General features: G+C 38.2%; 3 protein-coding genes across 3 annotated transcripts; all 3 read left to right on the top strand.

Annotated features, from left to right (window-relative positions):
- Positions 1 to 1,316: 1,316 nt before the first annotated feature.
- LOC114169420 lies at positions 1,317 to 2,678 on the top strand. Its single transcript, XM_028054561.1, has one exon. The coding sequence runs from the start codon at positions 1,317 to 1,319 to the stop codon at positions 2,676 to 2,678; it is 1,362 nt and encodes a 453-aa protein (XP_027910362.1).
- Positions 2,679 to 2,693: 15 nt separating this feature from the next.
- LOC114169424 lies at positions 2,694 to 5,459 on the top strand. The gene is made up of 2 exons (XM_028054564.1): positions 2,694 to 5,285; positions 5,430 to 5,459. The coding sequence occupies exons 1-2, from the start codon at positions 2,694 to 2,696 to the stop codon at positions 5,457 to 5,459; spliced, it is 2,622 nt and encodes an 873-aa protein (XP_027910365.1).
- Positions 5,460 to 16,085: 10,626 nt separating this feature from the next.
- LOC114169415 (putative disease resistance RPP13-like protein 1) lies at positions 16,086 to 18,776 on the top strand. The gene has a single exon (XM_028054556.1). It carries the CDS (start codon positions 16,173 to 16,175, stop codon positions 18,717 to 18,719), a length of 2,547 nt encoding a protein of 848 aa, XP_027910357.1. The 5' UTR covers positions 16,086 to 16,172; the 3' UTR covers positions 18,720 to 18,776.
- The last annotated feature ends 966 nt before the right edge of the window (positions 18,777 to 19,742 follow it).

The raw sequence follows: 19,742 nt of genomic DNA on the forward strand, positions 1-19,742 counted from the left end.
AAACATATTATATTTGTCTGGGACAAGATTGTAATTCAGATCACAGTCGAATTCATTGACTGAATGTACTTGGATAATTTTGGTAAAATAAAAGGAAATCTGTGATTCCAGTGCTCTCTTCTGATCACAAGCCCGATGAGTCCAAGGCTCTCTTGTCTTGGTTGAGAGTAAGATTTTTCTTATGTTCATTCTTTTTCTCATGTTGTCATGTCTTGGTTTGGTTGAGACTAACATAGTGTTAAATTGATTCTTGTTATGTTCTCATGTTCTGGAAGTTGGGGTTTATTGTATTTGGTTGGTGAGAAAAACTGATAGCAAAAAAAAAGAAATTATGGAATCTCTGTGCATATTTTTGTTATGCTTTATTAGTTTTGTTTTAATCCATTAGATTAACCAATTCTTTGAGGATCTGTGTTTTGTTTATTCCAAAGGGTGCTTTAATTGTATTATATTGAGAGAAAAAAATGATTCTTTTTTGAAATTGCTCGAGGAAAAAAGTGTTTTTGCATAGTAAAATTTATAATAAATATAACTAAGAAAATGTCACTATAGTTCGGAAAAGCTGTAGTTATACACTCTGCATGCAATATGCAGAATTACGAAAATAGAAAAACTATCCAAAACTAACTATCCGATGAAACCCATGGATTTTAATAACCTTAACAGTTAAAATTGATTCTAAACCCTAATTCCTTCTTCTAATTTGCTGGGTTATGAATGTCTAAATCGAAAGGAATTCATTTAAGTAGTTTGCACGATTGTAATTCCAGACGAGTTAAATCCAAGGGGACTGATTTAGGGACTTTTTACTCAAAAGGAATTTGTACGGGTCCAGAGGACTGGTTCGGTTGCAGGCCGAGAGGATAGATGAATTTTAGCATTTAACAGGTCGGGTCGGTGGGGCACCGCGTGAGCAGGTCGGTGGGGCACCGAGGGAGAATATTAACTAAATTAAATTCCGTGTTTGGTGTGATTTTTAGGAATTAATAAGGTTGTTGTTATATTTAGAGATATTTTAGGAGCAGAAGATAATTTCATTTTTTATTTTGTATATCTAGAATTTAATATTTTGTAACTGATTATTATATAAATAAGAAGGTTGCTCCCATGGTCAAGGGATGAGAGATTTTTTGACCTAAGTAAGTCTGAAAAACTTTCTTTTTGTTTTGGTGAAGAATTATCTAGTATTTTTCTGAACCAGAACATTGGCGCCCACCGTGGGGTTCGGTAAAACTCGATCCTTACCCCATTAGACAGAGTGGAGGATGAACAGAGGCAGAGGAGCGACACGTGAAGGACCGACTAGGCAGCAGATAATGCAGAGCATTCTGGAGTTGCAACGACAGAATGAGGAAATTAAACTGAAGGTAGAGGCTGACCAGGTTCAACTAGAAAAGGAGAGGGAGGAAACCCGTAAGAAAGCAGAGGAAGATCTACAGGCTCTTCGGGAAGAGGCTTTGGGAGAAAGAGAAAGACCGCGTAAAGAGGCTGAAGAAACACACCGACGACTAGAAGATGCGTTTCGACAACAGGAACAACTGCGGAAGGCAGACGAAGAGATTCAAAACCGATTGGAGGCCACCAGGGCTGGTTACCGATACGCTAGTCGGTTGAATCCCGATGTGGGTGACGCCAGTCCTCTAGCAAATACGATCATGGAGGAGCCAATCCCACAGAATTTCGTAATTCCAAAGATCGCACCCTTCACAGGGAGTTCTGATCCAGAGTTACATTTAAAAGCGTTTCAGGCCCGGATGTTGATATCGGGGGGAAGTGACGCAATACGTTGTAAAATGTTTATGGGCACGCTAGCTGAGATCGTTCTGGAATGGTTCAACACTATTTCGAGCTCCTCAATCAACTCGTTTGTTGATTTCAAACGTGTTTTCCTGGAAAGTTTCTCGGCCAACAGGGCCAAGCCAGTGGAGATGGCAGACATGTTTGATATACGACAAAATGCTAAAGAATCATTGAAACAGTTCCTCAATCGCTTCACCAATATTAGCATGAGGTTAGTCGACCCTAACGAGGGCCTGCTCGTCAATGCCTTCGTGAAGGGGCTCCAAGCCAGTTCTTTCGGTGAATCCCTATACCGGTTTCCTCCAAGGACCTTAACGAAGATAAGGCAAATGGCAGCCGTGGAGATAGAGACCGAAGAGGCCATGCGTCATAAAAAAGCAGGGGACAAGAGAACGCTGGCCCATACCAAGAGTGAACGAGACATGAAAACTTATCGAAGAGAAAGGACTCCACCTCGGACCAGACCGGATCATCGTTTCGTTCCTTATATAGCACAGCAAAGGACCGAGTATCGGCGAATTCAAAAAATCCCAAGTTTCAGGGTGGCTCTAGCCCAAATATTGGAAGATGTAGAAATATCTAAACATTTGCGTTATCCCAATATCACAGGGAGAATACTCGGAAGTAGACCAGATGCTTGGTGTAAGTTTCATCAGGCCGGAGGTCATGACACAAATTCGTGTTATGCTTTAAATAATCAACTCTCTACGTTGGCAGACAGGGGACTTATGGAGAAATTTATGAAATCTGATACAGATGCGAAACCATCTAAAACTCGCACGGTTCCCGATTTGCATGAGACACCCGTCCTGGGGGATTTCAATACGATAGCAGGAGGTTTTGCGAGAGGAGGACAAACCAGCTCGGCTAGGAAATGATATGTAAGGAGTGTCATGACTACGGCCAAGATCGACAGGCCGAAGAAAGTTCCGGCTATAATGTTTTCGAGTGACCATTTAAAGGGAGTAGTCCCACATGAAGATGATCCCATAGTCTTGTCTGTTATCATGATGGGAAGGAATGTTCATAGAGTGCTAGTTGATCAGGGGAGTTCTGCCGATGTGATGTTCTGGAACACCTATGCAGGGCTGCAAATACCGACAGACCAATTAAAGCCATTTGACGGAGTACTTGTGGGTTTCTCAGGAGATCAGGTGGAAGTTAAAGGGTATGTTGATCTTCGAACGACTTTTAGAGACAAAGAAGATGCAAAAACTATATTTATACGATATATAGTTGTCAACGCACCTTCATCATACAACTTACTACTAGGAAGGCCTTCTCTCAATAAATTGGGAGCAGTAGTATTGACGGTCCATCTGAAGATGAAGTTTCCTTTTGATGATGGGAAGGTGCTCACTTTATCAGTAAATCAGGAGGTCGCTCGCAAATGTTATGAAGATAGTCTAAGGTCAAGGAGGAAAGTTGCATATTCAGTCAGCACAACGGAGGTAGTCATAGATCCCGAGTTAGATCCTAGACTAGTACATCCTGAGAGAAGGCCTCAGCCCGTGGGGGAGGTAAAAGAAGTACTCATAGAGGGTAAAAAATTAAGAATTGGAGGGGATTTGAGTTTAGAGCAAGAGCAAGAGCTTATACAAGTACTGAAGAAAAACCTTTCTTCATTTGCTTGGAGTGTAGCAGATGTGACGGGAATAGATCCCGATTTTTTATGCCATAAACTCAACATTAATCCTTCGGCTAAACCTAAAGTTCAAAAGCGTAGACGGTTGAGTGGAGATCGTGCCCAGGCAGCTACCGAGGAGATATGTAAGATATTAGAAGCGGCTCATATACGGGAGATACAATATCCGACTTGGTTAGCAAATGTGGTGATGGTGAAAAAGTCCAATGGAAAGTGGAGAATGTGCGTGGATTTTACAAATTTAAATAATGCATGCCCAAAGGATTCGTATCCTTTGCCTAATATAGATGCATTAGTTGATAGTGCATCGGGTTGTGCTTTGTTAAGTTTCTTGGATGCTTATTCAGGCTATAATCAGATAAAAATGCATTCATTAGATGAAGATAAGATAACATTTATGGGAGGAACGACTAATTACTATTATCGGGTAATGCCTTTTGGGTTAAAGAATGCGGGAGCCACCTATCAAAGGTTAATGGACCGAATTCTGGCGTCCATGTTGGGGAGGAATGTGCATGCGTATGTGGATGATATGGTGGTTAACTCGGTAGAAGAGAAGAAGCATCAGGGAGATCTGGAGGAATTATTTGTCACAATCAACAAATACAGACTCAAACTTAACCCTGAGAAGTGTGTTTTTGGGGTTAAGGCAGGGAAGTTTCTGGGTTTCTTGCTTACCGAGAGGGGAATAGAAGCTAATCCAGATAAATGTGCAGCCATCATAAACATGAGGAGTCCAAGCAATGTTAAAGAAGTACAAAGATTGACGGGGAGGATGGCGGCCTTGTCCCGTTTTCTTGCTAAAAGTGGAGATCGGGGTTTTCCCTACTTCCAATGCTTGAAGAAAAATGAAAAGTTTCAATGGACCGATCAATGTGAGGAAGCTTTCCAAAAATTAAAAGAGTATCTAGGTAAACCACCAGTATTGTGCAAGCCCGAGAAGGGCACTGATCTAGTGTTATACATTTCGGTGACCGAGCATGCAGTCAGTTCGATGTTGGTACGAGAGTGTGGTGGGGATCAGAAGCCTATGTATTTCGTGAGTAAAGTGCTTCATGGTGCTGAGGTGAGATATCCAACTATAGAGAAAGCCACGTTGGCTGTAGTAGTGTCTGCTCGCCGTTTAAGACATTATTTTCAAAATCATAGTGTCAAGGTGATGACGGATTTGCCGATCAGGTACATATTACAAAAACCTGATATATCGGGCAGGTTGGTTAAATGGGCGATAAAACTCTCGGAGTATGGGATACAATATGAATCACAAGGGCCGATCAAAGCTCAGTTTTTGGCTGACTTTTTAGTAGAGTTATCTGAACCACCTGTTGCGGATCAGCGCGTAAAAGAAATATCATGGATCCTATCAGTGGATGGGGCTTCTAATTTAAGAGGGAGTGGTGCTAGTATAGTTTTGGAAGGGCTAGAAGGAGTCTTGATTGAACAATCGTTGAGATTTGCTTTCAAAGCTAGTAACAATCAGGCAGAATATGAGGCTTTGATAGCAGGGATGCTTTTGGCTAAAGAGATGGGTATCACTAGGCTGTTAGTCAAAAATGATTCTGCATTAGTAGCAGGTCAGGTGACCGGAGAATTCCAGGCTCGTGATCCACAATTAGCTAAATATTTAGAGGTAGTCCAATCTGTGGCGAAAAATTTTGTTCTCTTTGAATTTGTGCATGTTCCGAGGGAACAAAATTGCCGAGCTGATTTGCTATCCAAGTTGGCTAGTTGTTCGAAACCAGGGCAGCATAAGTCGGTGATAAGAGAAACGTTGGTAGCTCCTCGGGTTGATACACAGGAGAAACATCAGGTTTTAGAGATTGATAAGTGCCAAAATTCAGTAAAGATTCATAACAAACTCTGGCACTTATGCTTTAAATTTGTGCTCATTTCATATGGATTCTTCCTAAATCTAAGTTTCAATCACATGCTTCCAAGTGTTGATTTAAAGAAATCATTTGATCCTATTTTGTGTGTTTTTCAGGAAAGATCAAAGAGAATTCAAGAAGAGTGAAGGAGAAAGGAAGAAAATTGGAAAAATATGATGTCAAGGTCGCTCAAAATCTCGCTTAAGCCAAAACCACAACCGCCAATCTCGCTCAAGCGAGCAGACTCTCGCTTAAGCGAGAGTTCTTGCAGTGGAGACCCTCCTTTGCCGCCATTCTCGCCCAAGCGAGTTCAGAGACCGCCATTCTCGCCTAAGCGAGATCCTTTCTTCAGCTTGAAGTACTCTGTTCGCTTAAGCGAGATGTTAGCTTCAGCACATCTCGCCCAAGCGAGAGGCTTTCTTTGGGATGAAGAATGCTGTCTCGCTCAAGCGAGACTTTGGTAGCTTGAGCGAGACTTCGTGGGTATATATGTTTTGGAAGTTCAGAACTGAAATCAGCTTGGAATTTTGAGAGAGAAAAGGTCCGTGCTGCAGAGCTGATACCAGAGGAGCACCACAGTTCTCATTTTCTTCTTATTCTTCTTAGCTCATAGGATTATGTTGGTTACCATGAGTGGCTAATCTTCTCCGTGGGATTGAATGTAATCTACTCGAACTTGGATGTAATCTGGTGATATTTATATATAGCATTTCTGTTTTACTCAGTATTGGTATTATTGTTCTACTCTTAATGCTTACTTCTATCTGATCAATAGATGTTTTGATTTTGATTTTTAGATCTGACTGGAAAGTATTTCTTAAAATCTGATTTGAACAATGATACTTGATATACTGTGATGCTAGGAATAGATCCCAATATATCAATTGCTTTTAACACTCGACCGTAATGCTGGATAGTTTGTTGAATATGTGAGGAATCAATATTCAGGAAACTAATCTTATGAATTTTATACGCGAGGGATCGGTATAAATGATTTTGAGTGTGCATCAATATTGGTATTTTCAGATGTTATATATATTATATTCATCCAGATTACAGACAAGGGAGATAGATGAAATTCAATCCCAGTTTCTTTTACTATATCTTTCTAAACTTTTTCGCTTTTACTGTATTAATTTTGTGCAAAAGTTAATGTCAAATCAAATTAAAATCTCTGTATATATATGCTGATCGAGATAATTAGTTATTTTAACTGAATTCGTTCCTCGTGGGTTCGACACTCTTACTTCAAATCATTATACTACAGTTGACTTTTGGTACGCTTGCCAAGAGACCAACAGAGATTTTGATGACTGAAGAATCTTGGATGACACCTTTAAGAAGCTATCTTGCAGATAACAAATTACCCGAGGATGCTAATGAGGCACAAAAAATAAAGAACAATTTAAGCCGATATACACTGATCGATGGTCATTTATTTAGGTATGGATTTTCCAGGCCTTTGATGATTTGTGTAGGAAGGGGGGAGGCGTCTCGGCTCATGGCCGAACTCCATGAGGGCATTTGCGGGAGTCACGTTGGGGGGAGAGCATTGATGTTGCAGATAGTTCGGGAAGGGCTCTTTTGGCCCACCATGAAGAATGACTGTATGGAGTATGTCAGGAAATGCGAGTCGTGTCAGAAACATGCCGATTGGAGCCATGCTCCGCCAGAGGTGCTGCACTCTATTAATACACCTTGGCCCTTTCACACTTGGGGAATAGACATTCTGGGTCCGTTTCCTAAAGGGGTGAGACAATTCAAGTTTTTGATTGTGGCTGTAGAATATTTTATAAAGTGGATTGAAGCCGAGCCAGTTGTTGTGATCTCGGGTAGTCGGGTGCGAGAATTTATCTGGAAGAATATAATATGCCGATTTAGTGTTCCACGCCGAATTATTTCGGACAATGGAACTCAGTTTGCATGCTCACAGGTGAGGCAATTATGCGAGGAAGTCAGGATTAAACAGGTTTTTTCTTGGGTGGAGCATCCTCAGACGAATGGACAAGCAGAAGCGGCCAATAAGGTGATATTGAGGGGTGTGAAATGAAGATTGATGGCAGTAAAGGGAGAATGGCCAAATGAGATACACCGAGTGTTGTGGGCATACCACACCACGCCTGAGACGTCTACCCGAGAAACTCCATTTACTTTGGTGTACGGCACCGACGCAATGATCCCAATAGAAGTTATGGAGAGCACGGGAAAAGTGAGGTTGTTTGATGAGGAGATTTCCGAAGTGGGTTTGCGGGCAAACCTTGATGTTATAGATGAAGTTAGGGATTTGGCTCAGATTTCAAGTGAAGCAATGAAGAGGAGGCTAGAGAGAAGTTACAAGACTAAGGTAATACCTCGGGGTTTTCAGGCACAAGACTTGGTACTAAGGAAGGCACAGTTAATTCAGATGGATAGCAAGTTGGCGCCAAAGTGGACTGGGCCTTATCGTGTTAAAGAAGTACTGGGGGAAGGAGCTTATAAATTGGAGACACTAGAGGGAAAGGAGATACCACGGACGTGGAATGCGGCTAATTTGCGTTTTTACTTTAGTTGATACTTTAGCTGAATTATTTTGTTTTTGTAGAGATGTTTTTCTTGGTTTTAATTTTTTAATACAGTATTATTCAGTGCTACTTTTTCTATTCCGAGCCTATGTGCTTGAGGTTTAAAGAACCTTTGTGTTCTATTCCGAGCCTATGTGCTTGAAGCATAAAGAACCTTTGTGTTCTATTCCGAGCCTATGTGCTTGAGGTTTAAAGAACCTATGTGTTCTATTCCGAGCCTATGTGCTTGAAGCATGAAGAACCTTTGTGTTCTATTCCGAGCCTATGTGCTTGAGGTTTAAAGAACCTATGTGTTCTATTCCGAGCCTATGTGCTTGAGGTTTAAAGAACCTATGTGTTCTATTCCGAGCCTATGTGCTTGAGGTTTAAAGAACCTTTGTGTTCTATTTCCAGCCTATGTGCTTGAAGCATGAAGAACCTTTGTGTTCTATTCTGAGCCTATGTGCTTGAGGTTTAAAGAACCTATGTGTTCTATTCCGAGCCTATGTGCTTGAGGTTTAAAGAACCTTTGTGTTCTATTCCGAGCCTATGTGCTTGAGGTTTAAAGAACCTATGTGTTCTATTCCGAGTCTATGTGCTTGGAGCATGAAGAACCTTTGTGTTCTATTCCGAGCCTATGTGCTCGAGATTTAAAGAACCTATGTGTTCTATTTCGAGCCTATGTGCTTGAAGCATAAAGAACCTTTGTGTTCTATTCCGAGCCTATGTGCTTGAGGTTTAAAGAACCTATGTGTTCTATTCCAAGCCTTTGTGATTGAGGTTTCGAAGAGTTTTTGTGTTCTATTAGTGTAGGTATTGGCTAAGTGAGATTAACTAAATTGGTGTGATTGAGAGCTCGGTTCATGAACGAGTGATTAATTGCTTTGGAGTTTTATAATGTTTGCAGGATTGAGAGCTCGGTTCATGAACGAGTGATTAATTGTTTTGGAGTTTTATAATGTTTGCAAGATTGAGAGCTCGGTTCATGAACGAGTGATTAATTGTTTTGGAGTTTTATGTTTTCAGGATTGAGAGCTCGGTTCATGAACGAGTGATTAGTTGTTTTGGAGTTTTATGTTTGCAAGATTGAGAGCTCGGTTCATGAACGAGTGATTAATTGTTTTGGAGTTTTATAATATGTTTGTAGGATTGAGAGCTCGGTTCATGAACGAGTGATTAATTGCTTTGGGGTTTTATGTTTGCAGGATTGAGAGCTCGGTTCATGAACGAGTGATTAATTGCTTTGGGGTTTTGTTTGCAGGACTGAGAGCTCGGTTTATAACCGAGACCAAAGAAGGTAGAAGTGTGTAGGGGATAGCTAAGGGAGATTAGCTAAAGTGGGTGTGACTGAGAGCTCGTTTTATAACCAAGATCAAAGGTGGTGGAAGTGTGTAGGTGATAGTTGATAGAGATTAGTTAAACTGGGGTGACGTAAGGAAATGACTAAATTAATTTAAAGGTTGAAATTGTGGGGTGTGGAAATTGGTTAAGGGTGTGGTGTAGAATAGTTAGCAATCAGGATAATCTACAAAGTTGATTAACTTTAATCTACAAAGTGCGTAATTTCTGAAGTTTTTAGTGTAGAGTTTAATGAGAAAAATAAGCGATTTAACAGTAAAATAGGGAGAGGTAAGATTAAATATTTGGGCATAATATTCGAATAGATAATAAGGAAATAGAAGTAGCGAACAACAAAACAAGTTTGAAAGGCGATACAAGAATAATAAGCTTAGAGGTATAAAGTAAGGAATCTCAGTCATCAGTTTCCACCAGTTGTCCGTTAACCACAAACTTAGAGATATCTGCTGGAGATAAGTCTGCATCTGGACAGAGAACTCGAACTTGGTCAAGGGCCAGTTGGAATCCCATGTTCAGGGAAGAACCAATCTGATCTTTGAGAAGTTCTGAGCTGTTGAGGAGATCCTTTTCTTTGAGAATCCAGTTTTCCTTCTCGGCTTCAAGGGTTCTCAGTTGGTTGTGCAAATCAGCAAGTAATTCATCCTTTTTTTTTACTTGGTTGGTTAGCTCGGTGACTTCATTGGTCAAATGGGAGGTTTTGGTTTTGGAAAGTATCAAAGCTTGATCTTTTTGCTCTAAGTCAAGGGATTTCTGAGTGGATTGGAGGCTAAATTGGTCCATCAACATAAAGCTGGATGCTTCGGCCTTATGGAGATTAGCCAAGATGCTTTAATGAAGAGTTTTGAGATCCTGGGTTCTTAGCAGGCTAATGTCATGACGGAGGTAGTTGTGCTTCCGACCATGTTGAGAATGAAGGAATTGGGGATGCCAGAAGCTTAACTCGGTGTCATCCACTGTATGGTGAGGAGCCAATTGAGTTTGTGAGGTTGAATGTTGAGAGGTGGTTTCGATGACCTTTTTGCCTCGGGCTCTGAATTTTCTAGTTAGGGGCTCGAGGTCAGGTTCAGATGTCTCTTCATGAAGTTCAGTACGAGGAGGGGGTACTGAAGGACTTGCGCCAGGTGTGGAGGTTTTTTGGTTTTTAAGTTGGCGAGCTCGTTTCAGCATATCTTCATGGGACATCGCCATTAGGTTCTCTGCAAAAATAAGTAGAATTGGTTAAAAAGGGGGAGACGGTATTAAGCATGTGGTAATAAGAGGACAGTTGTAAAGTAAGTACCGATGTGGAATTTTAGATCCACCAATCGGAATTCTAGCTCTAATAGTTTTTGGGTATCAAAAATAACATCCAGTTGTTCCAGCATCAGACAGTCTTTTTTCTCAGAGGGATCCAGGTCTTCTAATTGCCGAGGGGATTGAAGGTTGGGTGATTGGCACCAATATAAGGGGAAGCCTTCTAGGAGGGAAGGGTTGTGGTCGGGGGCGACTATCTTTATGAAGATGCCTTTGAAACCCTTGTAAGAAGAGTTGTATAGGGTTAGGAGGGCTCGGCCACTAACTCCACTGAGAGATGCTAGCAGTTGTTTATGAGGGGCTCGTAACTCGAAGAAATAGAGAAACATGTTGCTTGAGGGGGTAATACCAAAGTGGGTACATAGAATTTGGAAGGCGCGAATGAAGGCCCAGCTGTTAGGGTTTAATTGGCAGGGAGAGACATTCAGAATGGTGAGGAGTTCTTTTTCGAAGGTATTGAAAGGAAGTCGTAAACCTAGTTTTTCAAATACAGTGACATACATAAAGGTAAACTTTTGAGGGGAAATAGGGAATAAATTGCCATCCCTACAAATAGGTTCATCACCATCACAGGCGATTACGGTTACGTCAGTTTCGTTGCTTTTACACAAGGTTTGGTGGCGTCTAAAAGCCCTAACCCTAATGAGGGTAGTCATGGATGAGGTTTCCTTGCGTAAGGCCAGAGGGGCCCAGGAATAGAGGACATTATAGTGAGCATTCATGGAGGGTGATTACAGGGGCGACGAGGAAAAGGTTTTCTCAGAATAAGTTATGGGTGATCAGAGAAGGAAAAAACAAGTGCAAAGCTAAAACACAGTGCAGAAAACAGAGATAATGTATAAGAAGCAAGTACAGAAAGCAAGAGAGCACATGTGTGAAATTTGAAGGGGAAAAGAAGAAATACCTGGAAGAAGGAAATGGCGGTTGAGAAAGATGGGGGGGAGTTGAAAAAGCTTGAGTGCGATGAATGAGAAAGATGGAGGGATGGTTTAGTGGTGCGAATTAAAGGGGGAAATAAGTGTCGTTTGGTATTCAAAAAAGGGAGAGTAAAAGGGGAACCGTTGGATGGGTTACACGTGGAGGCACGAATATAGGGAGTAATGATGATTTTCCGGGGAGTGGTGAAGAGCAGTTATTGACAAGACAAATTCTGCTCTTCTCGTTCTGAAGACGAGACCGTGCAGAATTCGGAAAGCTATGTACTGGTCCAGAGGAGTGGTTCGGTTGCAGGCCGAGAGGATAGATGGATTTTAGCATTTAACAGGTCGGGTCGGTGGGGCACCGTGTGAGCATGTCGGTGGGCCACCGAGGGAGGATATTAACTGAATTAAATTCCGTGTTTGGTGTGATTTTAAGGAATTAATAAGGTTGTTGTTATATTTAGAGATATTTTAGGAGTAGAAGATAATTTCATTTTTTATTTTGTATATCTAGAATTTAATATTTTGTAACTGATTATTATATAAATAAGAAGGTTGCTCCCATGGTCAAGGGATGAGAGATTTTTTGACCTAAGTAAGTCTGAAAAACTTTCTTTTTATTTTGGTGAAGAATTATCTAGTATTTTTCTGAACCAGAACAGAATTCATTTAAGTACTTTGCATGATTCCAATTTTAGTTGAGTTATTTTAGTTGATTTTCATGTGTTAAATGATTAACTTTAATTTTCTAAAAAAAATATAAAAAAAAATGTTAAAAATGGGTACTTAAATCCAGTACAAATATAATGCTATGTATTGAAACCTTTGTATCCCTAAATCTGGACGGGTTGAAGCTCAATAAATCCATGTACTTTTGATTTTCATAGCTTCACATTCAATTTGTCCATGTATCCGACAAAATGATTTATAAATTAAATATAATTATTATGATATGGAAAACATACACCCTCATAACTTGTTTATAAAGATGAAGAAAAGCAAAATGGGTTAAGTATATATTTTGGTCTCTTAACCGTAAATGAAAATTGGAATGAATTTTCTTTTAAAATTTTGTTCCAATTTATTCTTCCAATTTTAGAGATGTGAGGATTTAGTTTTTTTAACCAAATTTTATTAAATTTATTTGACGTTTGAAATGTGTTTCAAGATAATTTCAAGCTAGTTTCTTAGCCAACATTGAATTGAGAATGTATCAAGGTGTAAACAATTCAAATGTTATCCTTAAATGCGTTTAAAACGTTAAATAAACTTAACAAAACTTGGTTAAAAAAACACGTCTTTGAAGTTGGATGACCGAATTAGACTAAAATTTTGAATAAAGACTAGGGATGTCAACGGGGCAGGTAGGGTACGGGTAGTTCGTTGCTCCCACATACCCTACCTGCTGGATAAATATTCGTTTCGTACTCATACCCATATCCGTCGGGTATCCATTATGCAGGTACCTGCCTACTCTTTTCATATCCGCGGGTATCCACGGGTACCCGTGGGTATTTACAAAATTATTTAAAAAACAAATATTTAATCATAAAATAAAATAAAATAAAGTACATTACTGTCATAAATTTTAAATAAAGTTCAAATAAACTCAAGTTCATACAAGTGCAAATAATTATAAAAATAAATATAAAATGACGTTCAACCCAATGAAAATTCTTTAATTATTGTTTTGATCAACAAGTCCACTTTCTCCGATTGATTCCTGAAAAATAAACAACATAAACCTCAACTGCCACGTGCCAAGTATTCTTATTTTGATTCCATCATTTGACAACAAGCATACCATGAATGTCATCACTGTCCATACAGGGTTTGATGTATATGCCCAATTTCAAAGAAAGGAAAGAGAAGAATGTCAAGCAAGGGGCCAGCTTAGAAAAAATTAGGTCAAAATGTCTTTTACTAATATATATATATATATATATATATGTATATATATATATATATATATACATGTATATATATATATGTATATATATATATATATACATATGTATATATGTATATATATACATGTATATGTATATATGTATATATATACATATACATATGTATATATATACATATATACATATGTATATATGTATATATATACATATACATGTATATATATACATATATACATATGTATATATATATATATATATGAGGATATTTTTGTGAATTAAAGTTTAACGGGTACGGATATCCACGGGTACGGATACTATGATACCCGTACTCGCCCCGTTAACATGTGGGTATCAAAATTACTCATACCCACGGGTAACGAGTATCCATTTTTAATATCCGTTTCCTACCCGTTGCGGGTTTTATCTGCGGATATCTGCGGGTACGAATTTTTTTGACATCCCTAATAAAGACTAATTTCAATTTTCATTGAAAGTTAAGAACAAAAATATATTTAACCCATCTAAAAAAAGAAATAAAGAAAAGTTAGTTCAACATTCATAGAAAGTATATGAAAATATGTTATGATAATGTCTTGATTTGGAATTTCAGTGGATATAGTAGCATGACGGAGTATATACCGCACAACGGTTTGGAATTTTGTTGAACAGATACAAGAAAAATTGAAGGAGAAAATGACTATATATCTTCCCTCAACCATTGTTGTTCGTTACCCTCTTTGATTTCATGTTAGAATTTGTTGTCTGATGTGATCCTACCAAGCTTAAGCGCAAATGCATCAACAAGTCCAAGCCCACCTAGAGGCCCAATTACTAGAAGCATGATGAAAAAGATCCACATGGGCCTCTCACAAGATGATCAAGTCAATCATGGGCTTTTCACTTTATTCACATGGCCAAAAAAATCTCCAAAATATGAGTTGATGCATGAAAGACATAGCCAAGATTTAAATTTGGCCATTGTTTAGACTTTGCTTTCAATAAATAAAGCTAGAACACTTGTGATTACATGGTGTATCAATTGGGCCGAACCCTGTGATTACATGGTGTATCAATTGGGCCGAACCCAATTTACCTCTTGACCGAGAATACTTGGCATATGCTACACATGGAGACAAGCAAGCTAAGCATGAACAAGGCAAGGAAAGTGTGATGGTGGCAAGGAGTGTGTGAGATTGCCACTTGGTGTCATCTTGCATCATCTCCTACATCACACGGCCAAGAATTCAACTTGCTCTTCAAGCTACATCTATGTTTCATTTGTGCTTAATTTGAATTGTATTAAGGAAGTTAATCTACTATAAATGATAGCTTCCTATGCTAATGTAAGGGTTACTCTTGAATTTGCATTGTAGAAGCATAGTTGTTGAGAGCACTCCAATTCTTCTACTCTTATTTGAGAGCACACTTGGCTATCATTCTCTAACATTTCCTCTAGTCATCTTCCATACCATAGCACCAATTCTACACTTCATCTTCATTAATTCTTCATTTCTGAGAGCTCACTCTATTCTAAGCATTCTTCATAGATCTCCTTCCACTTCTACACCAAGGTCGTCCATCATTATCTTTTTCTAAGTTTGTTCTGTTTTTTAATGTTTTACGTGTTTTCTAGAGTTAATATTATCAAATTTTAACCCTCGCTTTTGACCGTTGATTCATTTTAAGTTTGTTTGACTTATATAAGAATAATCAAGTAATATCTTATACAGACACCTTTTTAATCGATTGTAATAGGGAGAAAACTCTAGAAAAACAAACAAGATTACTGTGAGAAAAATTGCATTTAATCTTAACTTACATTTACTAAAAATAATTAATCAACTACCATCTAACAGAATATTTAACTTTCATGATTAGAACAAAACAATGTCAAAATGATAAATTAAGAAAATTTTAAAATTCTTACTTTTTATATAAAATCTGAAATTCTATCATTTCAAATAATCAATTTATTCTTATAAATTTAAATTGTCACAAAACATTTTAAATTCTTTATAAAAAAATCGTTTCTAAAAGTTTCTCATTCAAACACCTTATTACACTTTATGAATAAATTCAATTGTATAAATATATGAAAATAAAAAGATCGTATTAATGTTTTAAATTTATCCTCCTCAAACAAATTCTGTCCTTATTTTAATATAACTTTATCTATAACAATAAGTAATTTTGATTTTAGTATATCTAAGATATTTTTTGATTTATTATGTTTAAAACATGCTTAATCTTTAAAAATAAATTTGAGGTAGCTAGAGAAATATAGAAGACGATAAAATCATGGAGGGATTCAACACTGTGACTGTCTAAATAAAAGCATAATTAGAAGTTAGCAGACAGGTAAATAAAAATTTAGAAAAAGAAGGAAGAAAAAAATGTAAGCTGAGAAAAATAAAAATGTAAAATAAGGATTGAAACTTGGGAAACGAAGGAGAGAAAACGATCTGACTTGGATTGTTTTTATATAGTATTGTTTGAGTTGTTTAATTAGTTCGATCAGAGTTTTGTGTGTTTTTGTTGAGTTCTCTAATTTAGTTTTATTGTGTGTGAGTTATGATATGTATTCAAATATATATGTAAGAGTTGAGATATATAGGTTACTTGGATTTAATATAACAAGTTCAGATATTTTGAGAACATTATCTAAACTGAACTCATTTATGCACGTGATCGTATTTGTGTGGTTAAGAGTGAACGACACCTACTGAAGTAAAGTCATTGTGAAGAAAATAGATCTCACCTTGACTCTCTGCTTTACCTTCACCACAATTTTTCACAATCCTTTCTTCCCTTTCATTCGGCCACTTTCCCTTCCAACCATGCCAGTCCTTGAAACACTTGGCGGTGCTCTGTTTGGAGCTGTTCTTCAGGTGCTATTTGACAAGCTGGATTCTGATCAAGTTCTGGGTTTCTTTCGTGGGAGAAATCTCGAAGAGAAGCTACTGAAAAAGTTAAAGAGAAAGTTGATGGATGTGAATGCTGTGATAGATGATGCAGAGCAAAAGCAGTTCAGTAATTCATTGGTCAGAGAATGGCTTGATGAGCTCAGAGACGTCTTGTATGATGCAGAGGATCTGTTGGAGCAAATAGACTATGAGTACTCCAAGACTAAGTTGGAAGCTGAATTCCATACCAGTTCAAGCAAGGTACACAGTTTTGAATCCAAGATCATAGCACTCCGAGATGATCTAAAATCTCTTTTGAAACAAAAGATTGTTGAAGATTTCAAAATTTGTATTAGTGTTAGATCTGGGTTGGGTAATAAAGTGTCGGAGAAAAGAAATGAATCATCGTCGTTGGTGGCTGAAGAGGTTATATTTGGTAGAGAAGAGGAGAAAGAGATGATCTTCAGTTGGCTGACATCTGAGACCAATGATAATAATGTGTCAATACTTTCTATCGTGGGTATGGGTGGGATAGGTAAGACCACACTTGCTCAACATGTATATGATGATCCAAAGACGAAGGAAGCTAAATTTGATGAAAAAGCTTGGGTTTGCGTTTCCGATGAATTTGATGTTTTGAAGGTATCAAAAGCAATTATTGGAGCTTTCACTGAATCAAAAGATGATAGTGAAGACCTACAAATGGCTCATGGAAAATTGAAAAATAAATTATCGGGAAGGAAGTTTCTCCTCGTCCTGGATAATGTGTGGAACGAAGACCGAAATCAATGGAAATCATTGCAAACTCCTCTTAAATATGGGGCTAAGGGAAGTAAAATTCTTGTCACAACACGCAGTAACAAAGTTGCTTCTGCTATGGGGTCAAACAATACGCACGAACTAAAGCAATTAGGAGAAGATCACAGTTGGCAAGTTTTTGCTAAACATGCATTCCAAGATGAAAATTGTGAGTTGAAGGAGATTGGCATGGAGATAGTTGAAAAGTGCAAAGGATTGCCTCTAGCCCTTGAAACGCTAGGATGTCTTTTGCGCACAAAGTCATCTGTTTCGGATTGGGAAGGTGTATTGAGAAGCAACATATGGGACTTGCCGATAGAAAATAGTAAAATCATGCCCGCTTTGTTGTTGAGTTACTACCATCTTCCTTCTTATCTTAAGAGATGTTTTGCTTACTGTGCCTTATACCCCAAAGACTATAAGTTTGACAAGGAGAGCTTCATTCTGTTATGGATGGCTCAAAATTTTCTACATTGCTCTCAAGAAAGTAAGTCTCTAGAAGATGTGGGTGAACATTACTTCAATGATCTATTATCAAGGTCATTCTTTCAACAAATAATTACCGACATCGAAACATATTTTGTCATGCACGACCTTCTCAATGACTTAGCAAAATATGTTTCTGGTGTAATCTGCTATAACTTAGTTGACAGAGAAGAAAGAATATCAAGGAAAACCCGTCACTTTGTAATGGTATTCGATGATGTTCAATATCATGAGAGTTTACATGATGCTAAAGGGCTACGGACATTTATATCCATTTCAGAGTACTATATGATTTCAATACAAGAGTTGATCTCCAGCTTTAAGTTCTTACGGGTCTTATCTTTGTCTGAATGTTCTGAGGTGCCTGACACTATAGGGGATCTTATACATCTTTGCTCGTTAGACTTTTCAGGTGCCCGCATATCGAGACTTCCCGACTCAATATCATCACTCTATAACTTGCAAGTTTTGAAGCTGAACGAGTGTTCCTATTTGACGGAGTTGCCCTCCAGTTTGTATGAACTTACCAATTTGCGTCGCCTTGAACTTATTGGAACTACTTTAAGAAAGGTTCCACCGCTTTTAGGAGATTTGAAGAATTTTCAGGTATGGATGGATAAGTTTCATGTTGGAAAAAGTTGTGAGTTCAGTATTCACCACCTACAAGAAGTTGATCATCATGGAGAGTTGTCAGTTAGAAATCTTGAGAATATGGTGAACTGTTGTGCATTGGTAGCTGATTTCAAGAATAAAACACATCTTGCGGGGCTAAGATTAGAATGGGATTTGGAGCGGAACATTGAAGATTCAACAACAGAAAGAGAAGTACTTGAGAATCTGCAACCTTCCAGACATTTGGAGCAGTTGTCTATCAATGGTTATGGTGGCACACAATTTCCACATTGGTTATGTGATAATTCTCTATTGAATATGGTGTCCCTAACCTTGAAGCACTGTAAACATTGCCTATGGCTGCCTTCCCTTGGACTTTTGACATTTCTGAAGCACTTGACTATTGAGGACCTTGATTGGATAGAGAGCATAGATGTTGACTTTTATGGGAATAGCTCTTGGGCATTTGCATCCTTGGAAATGTTGAGCTTTACTAATATGAAGGAATGGAAAGAATGGCGATGTATGCTAGGTGCTTTTTGTTGGATTTCTTGGCAAGCGTACCAAAAGTCAACTCTAGTATAATGATTTAAAGTAGGAGTGTCGAACCCACGAGGAACGGATTCAGTGAAAATAATTAATTATCTCACTCAGCATATATATACAAAAATTTTAATTTGATTTGACATTGACTATTGTATAAAATTAATACAATGAAAGCGGAAAAGTTTAGAAAAATACAGTAACAAAACTGGGATTGAATTTCATCTATCTCCCTTGTCTGTAATCTGGATGAATATAACAATAACATCTGAAAATACCAATATTGATGCACACTCAAAAATCATTTATACCGATCCCTCGCATATAAAATTCATAAGATTAATTCCCTGAATATTGATTCCTCACATATTCAACGAACTATCCAGCATTAGGATTGAGTGCTAAAAGCAATTGATATATTGAGATCTATTCCTAGCATCACAGTATATCAAGTATCATTGTTCAAATCAGATTTTCAGAAATACTTTCCAGTCAATTCTAAAAATCAACATCAAAACATCTATTGATCAGATAGAAGTAAGCATTAAAAGCAGAACAATAATACCAATATTGAGTAAAACAGAAATGCTATATATATATATATATATCACTAGATTACATCCAATCCCAAAGGAGAAGATTAGCCACTCATGATAGTCAACCAAATCCTATTAACTTAAGAAGAAGAAGAAAATAAGAAACTGTCTTTCGTAGATTGCAGCTCCAGATCTGTGTTCCTCTCCAAAATTTCCAAGCTTTTCCTCCTTTCTGATGCAAGGAGAGTTTATATCCGTGAAGGTCTCGCTCAAGCGACATGAGTCTTGCTTGAGCGAGATAGCATTCTGAACTGAAGAAAGGATCTCGCTTAGGCGAGATTGGCAACATCTAATCTCGCTTGGGCGAGATTGTCGGCAAGAGAGGTTCTCCACTGCACGAACTCTCGCTTAAGCGAGATCCAGCGCCGCTTAAGCGAGAAAGGCTTTAGCTTAGGCGAGAATGCTTTGGTTTGAGCGACCTTGACAGCATTCCTTCCCTATTTTCTCTATTTCTTGCTTTCTCCTTCAC

Source organism: Vigna unguiculata, chromosome 11, assembly GCF_004118075.2.
Source record: "Vigna unguiculata cultivar IT97K-499-35 chromosome 11, ASM411807v1, whole genome shotgun sequence".
NCBI classification, from domain to species: domain Eukaryota; kingdom Viridiplantae; phylum Streptophyta; class Magnoliopsida; order Fabales; family Fabaceae; genus Vigna; species Vigna unguiculata.

Bases quoted from the DNA above. Each gene is read 5' to 3' on its own strand.
- LOC114169424 (XM_028054564.1), top strand. From the start codon at position 2,694: ATGACTACGGCCAAGATCGACAGGCCGAAGAAAGTTCCGGCTATAATG. The intron at 5,286-5,429 runs GTAAAGATTCAT...TGTGTTTTTCAG, and splicing joins TTGATAAGTGCCAAAATTCA to GAAAGATCAAAGAGAATTCA.
- LOC114169415 (XM_028054556.1), top strand. From the start codon at position 16,173: ATGCCAGTCCTTGAAACACTTGGCGGTGCTCTGTTTGGAGCTGTTCTT.
- LOC114169420 (XM_028054561.1), top strand. From the start codon at position 1,317: ATGCAGAGCATTCTGGAGTTGCAACGACAGAATGAGGAAATTAAACTG.